A 16,353-nucleotide genomic window follows, 5' to 3' on the forward strand; every position below is an offset into this window, starting at 1 on the left:
TAAATATTGTAAGGGGTTGTTGGAAAAGTCATGATGTATTTTTTATGTTTTGTATACAAAATGCATCATGATTTTTCCAACAACCCAATCAGTATATAGGAAAACACAAAATGGGAGCTGGGCGGTAGCACAGTGGGTTAAGTACACATGGCTCAAAGTGCAAGGGCTGGCATAAGGATCCCTGTTTGAGCCCCAGGCTCCCCACCTGTAGGAGGTCGCTTCACAAGCGGTGAAGCAGGTCTGCAGGTGTCTTTCTCTCCTCCTCTCTGCCTTCCCCTCCTCTCTCCATTTCTCTCTGTCCTATCCAAAAAAAAACCAGCTATAACAACAATAATAACAACTACAAGAAGCGCAACAACAAGGGCAACAAAATGGGAAAAATGGCCTCCAGGAGCAGTGGATTTGTAGTGCGGGCACCGAGTCCCAGCAATAACTCTGGAGGCAAAAAAAGAAAAAGAAAACACATACAAACATATGTACACATTTTCTAAAGTAAGATTCCAATAACCAGTCACTTTTATTGATAGGAAATTTCTACAACTGATAGAATTCTTGATGTTTGTTTTTTGATGGATCCACTGTATTTGTTTGATCATTTCTTCCATACTTTCTTTTTTTCTTTTTTTCAACCTTAATCTGATTGATAAGAATCCCAACAGAAAGCAGATGGATAAGTAGTAAGTTGTCTTTTGTAACCATTCAGGTCAAATCTTTGAAAGTTATTATTTTATTGACATGCTATCTGTGGGTAATAACTTTTTACCCAGAGAAATGCTTTTCATTCCAGGACATTTTTAAAATATTTATTTATTTATTCCCTTTTGTTGCCCTTGTTGAAGTTATTGTTGATGTTGTTATTGATGTCGTTGTTGGATAGGACAGAAAGAAATGGAGAGAAGAGGGAAGACAGATGGGGAGAGAAAGATAAACACCTGCAGACCTGCTTCACCTCCTGTGAAGCGACTCCCCTGCAGATGGGGAGCTGAGGGCTCTAACTGGGATCCTCCCGCGGGTCCTTGAGCTTTACACCAGTTGTGCTTAACCCACTGCACTACCGCCCGACTCCCCCAGGACATTTTTTAGAATATTTTTTTCCTGCTCTACTATATTTTGAATCTGTAAATTTATTGTGACATCCTTAGAACTTTGATATGACTTAGAAATCTATTTTACACCTACCTAAATCGCATAGAGTCCTCCCTTAGTGCTGTTAGTGTTAGTAAGAATTAGGAAAAGATGTGTTCTGGCTCTATCCCTTTTTGGAGGCTTGACCAAAGCATGTGAGTTAAATTCTTGAGAGATTCTAGCATTTGGAATGGATTTACGTAGTAGCTAAAGGAAGGTTTGAACTTGGAACTGATTTCTGGCTATTGTTTTTGCTCAATCTTGTCACATATGGAATCTCTTATTGCCTGGCAACTTTGCACCTATTTCTTTTCTTTTTTGAATTTCTTTAGGATAGAGACAAATTCAAAGAGAAGGGGGAGAGAAAGAGACACCTACTGCACTATTTTACCCCCATGAAACTTCCCCCTGCAGGTGGGGGCACCTATTTCTTTTCTCCTCACTTACACATTTTGTATCTTGGTCCCTGTTTGCTGTTATAAGGAAAAATATTTACTTTGGTTTGGCAAGTCAGATTTGTGATAGTATAAAACATATCTGTAACTTAAAAAAATTGTTAGATAAGAGCCAGAGGCAGAGACAGACAGTCTGGGCACACCCCAAACAAGCAAGAAACAGCACCATAGCATAGTGTAGTGGTAGCCAGACTCAAACCTGCATTGTGCATGTAGCAAAATAGTCCAGGTGAGATAATTTGCTGACCCTTTTCCTGTAACTTTTGTGTTACATAACCAAGAATATATCCTGGCTGTGTATATAAAGTCACTCTTCTTGTCATTCTAATTTGCAGATAAAATATTAGTGTCCTGGAATCATCACTGGAGCATAAGTAACTCTTTTTGTAGTATTTAATGTCTTCTTTTGTATTAAGCAGTTCTCATAGATTTTTTTTTTTCCTTTTATTGGGGGGGGTGTTAATGGTTTATAGTACAGTGTGACACATGAGTACACTTTCTCATCTCTACATCATAGATGTCTGCAAAACATCTTTCCCTGAATCCTTTGCTTTCCCTGAATCCTTTGCTTTGGTGCAATACACCATACCCAAACTAAGTTTTACTTTGTATTTTCCCTTTCAGACATACTTTTTGATGCAATCCTCATAGCAACAACACTGATGCAAGTGTTGTTATCATCCTTATGTTTCTTTTTTTAGACTTTTATTTATTTTGGATAAAGAAAGACAAATTGAGGGGGCCCAGGGGGAGTAGGGAAGCAGACAGAGAGACACCTGCAGCCCTGCTTCACCACTCACAAGGCTTTCCCCCCTACAGTTGGAGACCAGGGGCTTGAACCTGAGTCCTTGCACACTGTAACAGGCACGCTCAACCAAGTGCACCACTATCTGGCTCCTGGTTCCCATATTATTATTAGTCAGTATTGTTAGTTAAATTAGCATTGGAAATGTATTTAACAGTTTGCACACTTAAAGAGGAGAGAAAGATAGACACCAGACTTGCTTCACTGCTTGTGAAGCGGCCCTCCTGCAGGTAGGGAGCTGGGGGCTCGAACTGGGATTCTTACGCCAGTCCTTGTACTTTGTGCCATATGCGCTGAACCCACTGCGCTACTGCCCAGCCCCCAAGAAAGAATTCTTTAAGAGCATCTTGAAGGATGTGTCACATTTTTTTGGTTAAATTATTTATTTTATTTTATTATTTTAATAAGACAGCTATATATAAAGAGATCAGAGCCTAGGTCTGTCTTGTACTGCAGAAGATCCAACGTGGGATCTCAGAGCCCCAAGTATGGATCACAGGCCCAGCGAATAGCTTCCTTGGATAGTATGCGGCTTTGCCATGTTTGTGACCCAAGTTCTGTCCTAGCCCCCACCACACAGAGGGAAGCTTTGGTGCTGTGATCTATTTTACGCTATCTTTGCCTCTCTGTATCTTAGGGGGGAAATGTTGGTGCACAAACCACTGTGTCTCCACCTCTGTTCCTACATTTGAGTTTTATTCATTGTTTAAGTTTCACTTCAAGTTTAAAATTAAGAGTGAAAGAGTTTTCTGCTTATAAAACTAAGAAATATACGTTGTCTCGAGTCATTCTGCAGATAAGTAACTATTATAAAAAGTTTGAGAGCCATGGAGATAGCATAATGGATATGCAGAAACACTTTCATGCCTGAGATTGTGAGATCCCACTTCAGTCTCTAGCACCACCATAAGCCAGACCCAATCAGTGCTCTGGATTAAAAAGAAAAAAGGAAAAAAAAAAACAGCGAGGGTCTAGGAAGGTAGTTCAACAAGTGAAGTACATTCCTTCCTTGCTGGAGGCCCTGGGTTTGATCCCCAGTAGGATATGAGAAAGAATATCTAGTACAGAAAGAGAAATCCATGGATGTTGGAATAGTGCTTTGGTGTCTTTTTCTCTCTTGCTCACTCACACTTACATGATAAAAAATGTTGGGCTTGGGTAGCTCATTGGTGGAGTGAATGCATGAAACCCTGGGTTTATTCAACCTGCTTCTCTATGATTTGTTGTTTTAGTTGAATTACATGATGATAATCTATCCTGACACAGATATATATTGATAGCTGAAAGTTGGAAAAAATATTTTAATAGTCGTGGTCTGGGAGGTGGCACAGTGGGTAAAGTGGATAAAGTGTCTCAAGCATGAAGTCTTGAGTTCGTTCCTTGGCAGCACATGTACCAGAGTGATATCTGGTTCTTTCTCTCTCTCTCCTAATATCCCTCAAATAAATAAATAAATAAATATTTTAAGAGACTATTTAATAGTCTTTTCACATATTACACCAAAATTCAATTATTGGTGAGTCAATTATAATATGGAACCTGAAATCATATTGATAAAGTTGTTATACTTTATACAAATTCACTAGCTCTATCTTTAAAGAAATTTTTTTATGGGAGGGTGAGGGGATGATTTACAGTACAGTTGTTGAAACTGTGTCATTAGCTCTGTCTTGTGGTTTGAATGGATCTTTATTCTTACATGACTTTGTAACATATGTTAGTCATTTAAAAACATTTTGTTTACTATACCCTGCATATATTCTAGTTGTTAACACAATCCTTTAAATATTTTTTTAGATTTTTAAAGTAATATTGCATGATAAAAGTTTATATATATATATATATATATATCATTTTAATGTCGCCACTTACTTCATTAGAACATCCTGTGATTACTGAGAAATCATAAGACTTATAGGAGCAGATACTACTTTTTAAGAATTTGAGCTTTTGTTTGGAAGATCAAATTTCGTTATTAGAAACAAAAGCTGTTCATTGTTTTCCTTGAAGTAATATACTTTCTTTGTTCTGTTTGAAGAAATATCTGTCACATAATCATAGTTCTCGCAATCCTTTTAAATGAAAACATTTGATGGAAAATTGACTGGTTCACCTTACCACTCAGTTACATATGTACTTTTCTTCAGGATAGCATCATACTTCAGTATGCATATTGCTTTATGCATACTTCCCCATTATGTCATGGCAGAATTTTAAAAAGATATATTTAGGGGTTTAGGTTCAGTGAAATTAACTTTTACTGCTTCATCAAAGACATTACATAAATCTGACTTTTTACTTAAAAAAATTACCTGTATATGGTTGTGAAGATTATGACACTAGTATAGTTTAGTGTCACTCTTTGCCTTTATTTGTGGTAAGCTGCTAGCGGTCTTATCCACCATTGCTCTTGCAGCATTAAATGCATATGTGAACATAGTGGAAGAAACAGATAACATCTTGATATTATTATGAAGATAGTTATGACTTCACAGGATCCTTGAAAGAGTCTTAGTGGCCTCTCCTCCATCTCAGGTCTGTATATCACATTTCTATATAGCTGGAAAAGCGATTCAACCAGCAGTTGATTTTTACAAGTCCAAGAAAACATGATACACATCTTTGAAGAGAACTTTTTATTTATACTGAGATTTGTTTGTAAAAAGTGGTTTGAAGCAAACAAAAATAAATTATGTAGCTAATATAACAAATCTGACAACAAAATTTCTTATTTTCTTTCTTCTAAAACTTAATATGCTAATTTTAATCATTTGGGGGATAATTTTCATGTAAGTAATAGTTGTATACTTTATAGGTATTGGATTATATTTTTGTACAATTCAAAATGTTTGTGTCATAGTAGGAGTAGTATTAGGGAACTTGGGTTAGGGTCATGCTTTTGGTAAAACACATGTGTGAGTTATATGCATATGCTTATATTCTGAAATGGTTACAAATAATTTTTACTTGCAGGTGCCCGGGAATATCATGTTCAGTTTTTTAGCAACCAGCCAGAAAGGGCATGGGTTCATGAAAAGCGAGTACGAGAATATAAAGGTCATAAACAGTATGAAGAGTTATTGGCTGAAGCAACCAAACAAGCCAGCAATCACTCTGAGAAACAAAAGGTAACTGATAATGTATTAATATTAACAATAAAACTATTACTATTACTGGTACAGTTATATTGTATAAGATGTAATTAATATTATCAGTCACATAGACTTGTCCCTTTTCTATATTTGAACTTAGACATTTGTTAGAATTTTTAACTCCTTTAAGTTGAGTTTTAATAATTTGTTGAGCTTGTGTTTTATATATCTGATAGGTGACATTATCATGATATAAAAACTTGATCTGCATAATGCACTGTATGCTTCTCTTTTTCAAAAAGTATTTATTTATTTATTTAATGAAAGCAAGGAGACCAGACTACTTTAGCATATGCAATGTCAGAAATCATGTTTGGGGTTTCTTAGGTGCTGCTAAAATGTACGTGGATTTTGCCAAGAATCCTTACCACCATCACCACAGTTTTGTCACTTTGCCATAATTCCCACTTGTTCTTATTTAGCAAAGTTGTTTTATGAAAGTAAAGTCTTGAAAATGTTTGGCATACAGGTACTGTGAAACAGCCACTGTTTTAAGCATTCTGTATGCATTCAGTTAATATTTATAATTTAAATGAGCGAGATTATATTATTCTATTTCAACAGATTATGAAATTGAGGGCCTGAAAGCTTAACTAATTCATTCATACAGGGCCATCATACAGTATATTTGAGGTGGTGGTAGATACTATCGAATTTTGACATGGATTCTTGTAATGTGGTAGAGATTTATTAATTATGTATTTATTTATTGACTAGGGACTGAAATCAAGAGAGGAGAGGGATACATATGGAGAGAGAGAGAGACATTGCCAGCACTGCTTCACCACTTGTGGAGCTTCCTCCCTGAGGGTGAGGGACTCAGTGCTGAAACCCAGGTCCTTGTACACTGTAACATGTGCCCTCAACCTGTGTGCTACCACCCAGCCCCCAATGTTAGGGATTTCTTAATTGAGCTAACATTTAGTCTGAATCTCTTCTAATGCAGAAGTTTGTCACATTTATTTTTAAATTAAAAGCTAAATGTTATCGTAGAGGATATTAATTTTTTTTTGTAATTTTATTTATTTATCTTCCCTTTTGTTGCCCTTGTTGTCTTTTTATTGTTGTTGTAGTCGTCGTTGTTGGATAGGACAGAGAGAAATGGAGAGAGGAGGGGAAGACAGAGAGGAGGAGAGAAAGACAGACACCTGCAGATCTGCTTCACCACCTGTGAAGCGACTCCCCTGCAGGTGGGGAGCCGGGGGCTCGAACCGGGATCCTTATGCCGGTCCTTGCGCTTAGCGCCACCTGCGCTTAACCCGCTGCGCTACAGCCCGCTTCCCGGATATTAATTTTTTTTAAAGAATTTATTTATTTATTTATGAGAAAGATAGGTAGGCAGAGAGAGAAAGAACCAGACATCACTCAGGCACATGTGCTGCTGGGGATTGAACTCAGGATCTCATGCTTGAGAATCCAGTGCTTTATCCACTGCGCCACCTCCCGGAACACGATATTGATTAGATTTATAAAACTTAATAGTTTATAGATTTATATATCCATGTTTTAGCACATCGCATCTTATGGCTTCATTAGCTAATTTGTGGCTACCTCATGCTCCCCCTAGACAACCCTAATTGCTTGGGTTATAAAGTTCAAAGCTTTTTGTTTTCTCCCTTTCCCTTTCCTTTCACTTTCCCTTTCCCTTTCTTTCCTCTTCCCTTTCCTTTTCTGAGAGAAATGCAACACCAAAGTATCCTTTAATACAGTGGGAGCCTGGCACACGGCAAAGCATGTTTTAATCAGCTGTAAACTTAGAGACCTAAAACTAAACTTAGAAATCTGTGATTCGTTGGTTTTTTTTTTTCCTTGTGCATTCCTGATTCCTGTGTATTGTCACATTTCATTTGTTCTTAGGGATGTGCTCTTTCTTTTCATTCAGTTCTGTTGGCATTAAGGTAGAAACTATAGGTGGGGGTATAGAATAATGGTTATGCAAAGAGACTTTCATGTCTGAGGCTCTCAAGTCCCAGGTTCAATCCCCCACCATAAGCCAGAGCTGAGCAGTGCTCTGGTTTTTTTTTTTTTTTTTTAAAAAAAAGGTTGAAACTAGCAGCACAGTTTCCAATGCGATCTCCTTGACAGTTAACTTTGTTGTGGTCTTAGTAATACACATCATTAAAAAACTATTTTTTATTGATTTAACATTGGTTTGTAATGCTATAAGATTTTTAGGTGTATAATTTCTCTCCCTCTCTCTCACCACTAAAGTGCCAGTGTCAGTACAGGATGTCATTTTTAATGTTGATGCTTTATTGCTCACCAAAAGTAGTCATCTCTGTTATCTTCACTCTACCTTCATATTTGGTAGTTTTTTTTTTTCTATGAGTAAGTTGTGAGAAAAAAAACATAGCCTCTTTTTTTTAAAAAGTTTTTTATTTATAAAAAGGAAACATTGACAAAACCATAGGATAAGAGGGGTACAGCTTTGCACAGTTCCTACCACCAGAACTCTGTATACCAACCCCTCCTCTGATAGCTTTCCTACTCTTTAGCCCTCTGGGAGTATGGACCCAAGGTCATTGTGGGATGCAGAAGGTTGAAGGTCTGGCTTCTGTAACTGCTTCCCCGCTGAACATGGGCGTTGGTGGTTCCATCCATACTCCCAGCCTGTCTCTCTCTTTCCCTAGTGGGGAAGGGCTCTGGGGAAGCAGAGCTCTAAGGCACATTGGTGGGGTTGTCTGTCCAGGGAAGTCTGGTCAGCATCCTGCTAGTGTCTGGAACCTGGTGGCTGAAAAGAACGTTAATATACAAAGCCAAACAAATTGTTGACCAATCATGGACCTAAAGGCTGGAATATGGAATAGTGCAGATGAAGTGTTGGGGTGGGGGGGGGGGATCCTCCATTTTGTAGATAGCTAGTAGGCATATTTTAGTTATATTTCAAAGGGCCTGTAGCTATACTAGTTTTTTTTTTTTTTTTTTTTTTTAACCTGAACCTGAAATCTGATATGCAGGTGAATCCTAATTATTGTCTGGGGAGATGATGTCATGGCTGGGAAAAGGACCAGAAAACTGGATCAGGGAAGAGAGTAGCTCCCTAATATGGGAAAGGCGTATAAATATTACTGTAAACCCCATCAATTTGAGGTGATCTGGGGCCCATAATTAGCTTAGGAGTCTGTGTGACCTCTACATCCCTCTAGATCTGAGCTCACATTCTGTGGTCGTGAGTAGGAACATTCCATGCTGCCCCATTATCGACCCATCTTCCTCAGGTGTAGCATAGAGTATGTTATCCATCCTCCCTTCGGAGGATGGAACATTCTCTACCATTGTTGATCCAGGTTGAGGGCAAGGTCCTATGGGGGCCCAAAAATTGCTTCTTTGAGATACATCAAGGAAGGCGATATAAGGGAGAGTATGCCTACACATCATTTTACCAGTAATACTGATTTGTCAAAGTCGTGGAGCTAAAACATTTAATTCATTTGACTGAAGAACCTGAAGATATTTGTGTTTATCCCTGGAAAGTTAACAGGATCACATGATATATATATATATATATATATATATATATATATATATATATATATATTTTTTTTTTCTTCCCGCTAGAACACTGTTCAGCTCTGGCTTATGGTGGTGTAGGGGTTTGAACCTGGGACTTTGATATATGTATGTTTAAATGTACTTATTGAAGCACATATCTGTATTTATTAAAGTACATGTCTGTACTTTGATATATGTACTGTTTAAATATACTTATTAATGCACATGTTCACATGTCTGTATCTTACAGATTCGAAAACCCCGACCTCAGAGAGAGCGTGCTCAATGGGATATTGGCATTGCCCATGCAGAGAAAGCATTGAAAATGACCCGGGAAGAAAGAATAGAACAGTATACTTTTATCTATATTGATAAACAGCCTGAGGAAGCTCTATCCCAAGCAAAAAAGAATGTTGCCTCTAAAACTGAAGTTAAAAAAACCCGAAGACCAAGATCATTGCTGAGTTCTCAGCCAGAACAGACCAATGCAGGTGAGGTGCCCACCTCACTATCAAGTACTGAAAATCGGAGACAAAGTCAGAGGCGGCACACCAGTGTAGAAGAGGAAGAAGCACCTCCTGTTAAAATTGCCTGGAAAACAGCAGCAGCGAGGAAATCCTTACCAGCTTCCATTACAATGCACAAAGGAAGCTTGGATTTGCAGAAGTGTAACATGTCTCCAGTTGTGAAAATCGAACAAGTGTTTGCTCTTCAGAATGCTACAGGAGATGGGAAATTTATTGATCAGTTTGTTTATTCAACAAAGGTAACTGCTTTTCTCATGAGTTTTTTTTGAGAACACTAATAGGTAGTCAACAGGCATTTAGTGTGTGTGTGTGTGTGTGTGTGTGTGTGTGTGTGTGTGTGTGTGTGTGTGTATTCACAAGATTATAATTTAGATACCCTTCATAGCCGTTTTATTGAAATGAAAGTTTACTCCATGGATGCTAGGGTGAAAAAGACATAGGAATAGGGGCTATGTTTTTCTTCTTGCTTCCATCTTTTGTAATATCCACATCTGTGCTAGATTAATCTTGAGACAGACATACGGCCAAAATTGAGCTTATTCCTCTGAAGTTGTGGAAAAAATTAGAAAAAAGAACTGGGCACTTTGCCTGTTTCTAGTTTGTATAGTTTTTTAGTTGCAAAGTGTGCTTCTAATTAAATCATTTTGTTAGTTATGTGAATCGACCATTGTAGTCATTATACCTGCAGTTTTGTTTGGGATATCTAATGACATTTTAGAAAAATATTGGAACTGTGTTTGTTCTGTAACAATTAGCTGTGGTGATAGCTTGGGTAATGGGTGAGAATAGTTGCTTTATCAGCCAGCCCTGGACCTCCATGTAAGATACTTTCACTTTAGCTTTTAGATTTTTAAAAATCTTTTGTAAACATTTGCATTATTATTCCATATACCATTTCATTAATCTCCCAGTCCATACCATAACTGTGGGCTTGTGAATTCAATTTAATGACACTTAATTGGGTATGCACTTCTAAAAGTATGTGCATATTTCCTTTTTATTATTTTTTAAATTTTTATTTATAAAAAGAAACACTGACAAAAACCATAGGATAACAACTATGCACAATTCCCACCACCAGAACTCTGTATCTTATCCCCTCCCCAGTAGCTTTCCCATTCTCTATCCCTCTGGGAGCATGGACCCAGGGTCGTTGTGGGTTGCAGAAGGTGGAAGGTCTGGCTTCTGTAATTGCTTCCCCACTGAACATGGATGTTGACAGGTCGATCCTGTCTCTCTCTTTCCCTAGTGGGGCGGGGCTCTGGGGGGTGGGGCTCCAGAACACATTGCTGGGGTCACCTATCCAGGGAAGTCCAGCTGGCATCATGGTAACATCTGGAACCTGGTGGCTGAAAGAAAAATTTACATATAGAGCCAAACAAATTATAGGCTAATCATGAACCTTAAGGCTGGAATAGTTCAGATAAAGAGTTGGGGGATACTCCATTTTGTAGATAGCTAGTAGGCATATTTTAGTTATATTCCAAAGGGCCCATAACTATACTAGTGTTTTTTTTTTCTTTTTGCCTGAGCTGACATCTGATATGCAGGTGGACCCAAGTTATTGTCTGGGGAGATGATGTCATGGCTGGCAAAAGGGCTAGAAAACTGGATATGGGAAGAGAGTAGCTCCCAAATATGGGAAAGGTGTATAAATATTGTTGACTGTAATGTGCATATGTCCTAACACAGACACATGTATACAAAAAAATTAAATACAGATATACCTCAATAATTCTTTTTTAAGTGTAAGAAGTTCTCTGTTAACCTGTTTCAGCCTATATTTAATTAAACTGATTTCAGTGAGGTTAAGTTTTTTGGAAAAACAAATTAAAATTCTCACTTGGTTCTGTTGGTAGCTCTGAATAACAAATGCATACTTTGCAGCTTTGTTTTTCAATGCAAACTGATTTCATTTTTGGAGCTATTTTATCTGCTTTTGTATATACAAATCAAACTTTGTCACCCCCTCCAAAGCATGCTGTTTTAAATAAAATTCAAGGCAAAATTGATTTTATTATAAAACAGTCTTTAGAGATGCTTAAATCGTTGTAAATCACTCCTTTACTTTAGCGATTTAGAAATATCTAAAATGAGCTAGAACTGTAAACATACCTACCTTCAACCTGCTGTAATTTACTTATTAAGAACATATTGGCTCCACAACTGGTATTTTTATGTATCTAAGGATACACCCTGGCTTTTGTGACCTGTTAATAACATTTTTATCTGTGTAGTAGCATACTTGACCTAATGAAAATGGCTAGTGTTCTCTTACCATGGTATTGGTAAAGAGTGAAAATATTAAAACCAGAAAATTTTTTAAAAGTTTATTTAGTTACTATGAGATAGAAGGGAAAGGAGAGGGAGCACAAGAAAAAATAAAGAGGGAAGAGGTAGAGGGGGGCAGGGGACCAGAGTACTGCCTGATGTTGGCATAAAATGTTACCAAGGGTTTGAACTTGTTGCATCTGTAGTTTGAGTCATTCAGGCTGGTGCTTTAATAAGCTGAGCTGTCCCCCAGCCCAAAGAATAAAATTGGCAGAAAACTAGATGACATGGGTCCTTTTGTGTGTGTGATACTCATCACTGGACTTTGTTTTTTCTTCATTTTAAAATACACCCTGGTGACTTAATAAAATTGTTCTTATCATGGCTAAAATAATAAATTAACTGCAATCAAGTACCATATAAAGTTTAAGCAAATTATTATCATCTTAATCTATCTTTAGAAGCCAATGATGCCATTTGCATGGTAATCGCTTGTTTTTTAATTTGCCTTATTTTAAAGGGAATTGGTAACAAAACGGAAATAAGTGTCAGGGGACAAGACAGACTTGTAATTTCTTCACCAAATCAGAGAAATGAAAAAACAACTCAGAATGTATCATCTCCTGAAGCAACATCTGGTTCTGCAGGTGAGTGTGTACAAAGAGTACATAGGTCGATTTTTCAGAGGTCATAGTTCTGTTATGCTGAGGGGGAAAGTAGTAGCTATGTTTCCCCTTAGTTAACAAGAACAGTGTATGTGTGTGTGTGTGTGTGTGTGTGTGTGTGTGTGTGTGTGTATGTGTGTGTGTGTGTGGCAGTGGTATACCTGTAAAGCACTTATGTTATTATGTATGAGGACCTGGGTTTAAGCCCTCAGTCCCCACCTGCAATGGGAAGCTTCATGAGCTGTGGAAAGGTGCTGCAGGTATCTTTCTTACTCTCTGCTTCTCTTCCTACTTCTTTCTGAATCTGACATTTAAAGAAAGAAAAAAAGAAAATAATGACACCATTGTTCCTGGTGGCCTTTGTTTTTATTTTTGTTTTGTCTAAGAGGTTGGGAGAGAAACAGATAGGTGGGAAGGAAGACACATCCAGCACTACATGGTGGACCTCCCCACTACCCCAAACCCCTGCAGGTGAGGACCTGAGTCTTGAACATGAGTCTTTGCTCTCTACTGGATGCACCATCATCTGCCCTCAAAGGGTTAAAGCCTTACAACCTGAGATAAGTAATCCTGAATCAGTTGTAACTGACAAACCTGTGAATAAATAGACTTTTTAAAGATTGTTTTAAGACCTTATTTATTAACTTTATTCATGAGAAATGATAGGAAAGAAAGAACCACGCATCACTCTGGTACATGTTCTGCCGGGGATTGAACTCGGGACCTCATGCTTGAAAGAATGTATACAGGTTTGCTTAAGGAAATATGATGGGGGATAGCTGATGGTGCAGTTTGTTGAGATAACATTACCATGCAAAAGGACCCGGGTTTCAAGCCCCCCAGTTCCCACCTGCATGGGGAAGAGCTTCACAAGTGGTGAAGCAATGCTACAGGTGTCTCTCCTTCCCCCTCTCTTCCTCACCCTCCTTTCCAATTTCTCTATCTCTTTCCAAAATAAATAAATAAATAAATAAATAAAATACAATGAAAAGAAAACCAAGATATGATGCTATAGAAGTTGGAGAGGTGGTAGCAGAGGAGATATAGCATATATTGGATGGGGAATGCTAACCAGTATTTAATCCAAAATTGAATTGGAAAAGGAAATTTCATCAGAGAAGGGAGGGAGTGGCAATATCTAGAACCAGATTGTTCAGTTTGTAGTGCTTCAAAATAATGGTTAAAAGATATTTCTATGCTGATTAGATGAATATATTGGTAGGAGATTTTGAATTAATGAGCCATAATTTTAGATGGTTCCCTCTCAGCTCTCCATAGTTAGGCATGTCATTGTGTTATCTTTATATTAAACTCTTGGTAATTTGTCTGAACTTGTGTGACATTTACACTAGAAACATCTTCAGGGGGCCAGACAGTGGCACACCTGTTTAAGTGTACACATTACAGTGCATATGGACCCAGGTTCAAGCCTCTAGTTCCATCGTCAGGAGAAAGCTTCACAAAGGGTGAAGCAAGGCTGCAGGAGTCTCTCTGTCTCTTTCCCTCTCTAGCTCCTCCTCCCCCTCTCAATTTCTCTCTGTCTCTATCCAATAATAAATAAAAATATTTTTAAAAAATCTCATTTAAACATTTAGTTCTCGGGTGAGGGTATATAGCATAATGGTTATGTAAATAGACTCTCATGTCTGAGGCTCCAAAGACCCAGGTTCAATCCCCTGCACCACTATCAGCCAGAGCTGAGCAGTGCTCTGGTTTAAAAAAAAAAAAAAATTGGGGAAAAGAAGAACATTTAGTTCTCTTAATTAGGGTGAAATTAAATTCTTGATGAATTATTTAGCTGATCATAAATTTATACTTTTTAAAAAATTGTTTGTAAGAGAAAGAGAGAACCAGATCAAATTCAAGACCTCATGCTTGAGAGTACAACACTTAATCCACTGCACCACCCCCTGGGCCACTATACATTTTTTTTAATTATCGTTATTTTATTGGATAGAGACAGTCAGAAATCGAGTGGGAAGGGGGTGATAGAGAGGGACAGAGAGACACCTGCAGCCCTGCTTCACTATTCACAAAGCTTTCCCCTACAGGAAGGGACCGGGGGCTTGAATCTGGGTCCTTGCGCATTCTAACATGTGCACTTAACCAGGTGTGTCACCACCCGGCCGCATATACATTTGCTTTTAATGAATCATGTTTTTTTGCTTTCTTAGGTACTGAATATTTTAGTTTCTGCCACATTATTATTATATGATTTAAGATCTGCTATAAGTTCTCTCTTTTTTTTAAATAAAAGGTAAACTTCTAATTTACTAGATCTAGAAAAGTAAGCCTAGTTCCTTCATTAGGTAAACACATTTCATTATAAATTGAACTAAAATTTTTTACAAAATTATTTTGTGAATTAATGCTGGAACCTTAATTTAGTGGTGACTTTTCAAAAAGCTTTGGCTGTGTGTGTGTGATTTAATACTGGTTTACAAGATTAGAGGAGTATAAATTCACACCATACCCACCAAAAAATTCTGTGTCCCAACCCCCATAACCACCATAGTTCTCATAAAGTTTTAGAGATAGTTTAGCTATTCCTTTTCCCCCCTGAAATTCTATGTACTTTAATTTCATGTGTTTTTCACCTCCTGTCTTAATTTATTTAGCATACTCACCTCCAGTTCCATCCATTTCCCCCCAAAGGATATAATACTGTTTTTCTCTTATTGCCACCAGAGTTATCCCTCAGGCTGTGTACCAGCGCTATGAGTTAACCACTCTTGGTGGCCATTTTTTCTCCTTTTTTCTATTAAAATTATAGGACAGAGAGAAATTGAGATGGGTGAAGGAGATAAAGATAGACATCTGCAGACCTGCTTCATTGGTAGCAAAGCTTCCCCCTGCAGATGGGGAGCAGGGGTTCAAACTTGAGTCCTTGCTCATGGTAATACGTGCCCTTAACTGGGTGTGCCCAAGCCTGGCCTCCCCCCCCCCCTTTTTTTTATTTGATTACTAGTTGTGGTTGATAAGCTTTCTTGTTTTATCTTTTTTCTGTTCTACCAGAGCACTGCTCAGCTCTGACTTGTAGCAGTGCTGGGGATCAGAACTGGCACCTCTGGTGCCTCAAGCTTGAAAGTTCTATTGGTGTTACATCCCTGGCACTTACTTTTGTCTTTTGTTTATGGTCAAAGATTCTTACTGTTTAGCCATCTTATAGTTTCCTTTACCATTCAGCATTAAAACACTTTATAATTTTTAATTGGTTTTGCATGGCTAATTTAATTAACTAATTTTATTGCTACCAGGGTTATTGCTAGGATTTGGTACCAGCACTACGAATCCAATCGTCCTGGCAACCATTCTTCCCAACCCTCTTTCTTTCTTTCTTCCTTCCTTCCTTTTTATTTATTTGATAAGACAAAGAGAAATTGAGAGGGGAGAGGGAGATAAGGAGAGAAAGATACACTTGCAGACTTGCTTCACCAATTGTGAAGCATCCTTTCTACTGGTAGAGAACAGGCGCTCGAACCCAGATCCTTGTGCATAGTAGTGTGTGTGTGTGTTCAACAGAGTGTGCCTCCACCCTGTCCCCAGCTAATTACTTTTTAAGTTACTATTTTGGGGCCAGGAGATAGTTGACCTGATAGAGTAAACACTTTATCCAGTTGGAGTCCCTACCCACTACGTGAAAGCACCATGCAAAGGGGAAACTCCAAACAGCGGAGTGGTATTGTGGTATCTCTACTTCTCTTTCCCCCTCGGTCTCTCACAATCTGGGGGGGAAAAAAAAGTCTTCTAGAAAGGATGAAATCATGATGGAATGCAGTTCCAGAGAAGTGCCAATAGGAGAAAAAAAAAATTAGTTACTTATTTTGTAAAAGAGAAAGACAACCAAGAGTACCACTTTGC

At 38.0% G+C, this 16,353-nt stretch overlaps 1 protein-coding gene across 4 annotated transcripts in view; it reads left to right on the forward strand.

The window, feature by feature from the left end:
* NSD3 (nuclear receptor binding SET domain protein 3) overlaps positions 1–16,353 on the forward strand; it is a 122,844-nt gene that overhangs the window by 56,021 nt on the left and 50,470 nt on the right. For all 4 annotated transcript variants that reach the window (XM_007516706.3, XM_007516708.3, XM_007516709.3 and 1 more), the window contains exons 5-7: positions 5,359–5,513; positions 9,280–9,795; positions 12,348–12,474. In XM_007516706.3, coding sequence (XP_007516768.1) covers positions 5,359–5,513; positions 9,280–9,795; positions 12,348–12,474 — 798 coding nt within the window. The remainder of the gene's footprint in view (positions 1–5,358; positions 5,514–9,279; positions 9,796–12,347; positions 12,475–16,353) is intronic.

This window comes from Erinaceus europaeus, chromosome 2 (assembly GCF_950295315.1).
Source record: "Erinaceus europaeus chromosome 2, mEriEur2.1, whole genome shotgun sequence".
In the NCBI taxonomy this organism is placed as follows: Eukaryota; Metazoa; Chordata; class Mammalia; order Eulipotyphla; family Erinaceidae; genus Erinaceus; species Erinaceus europaeus.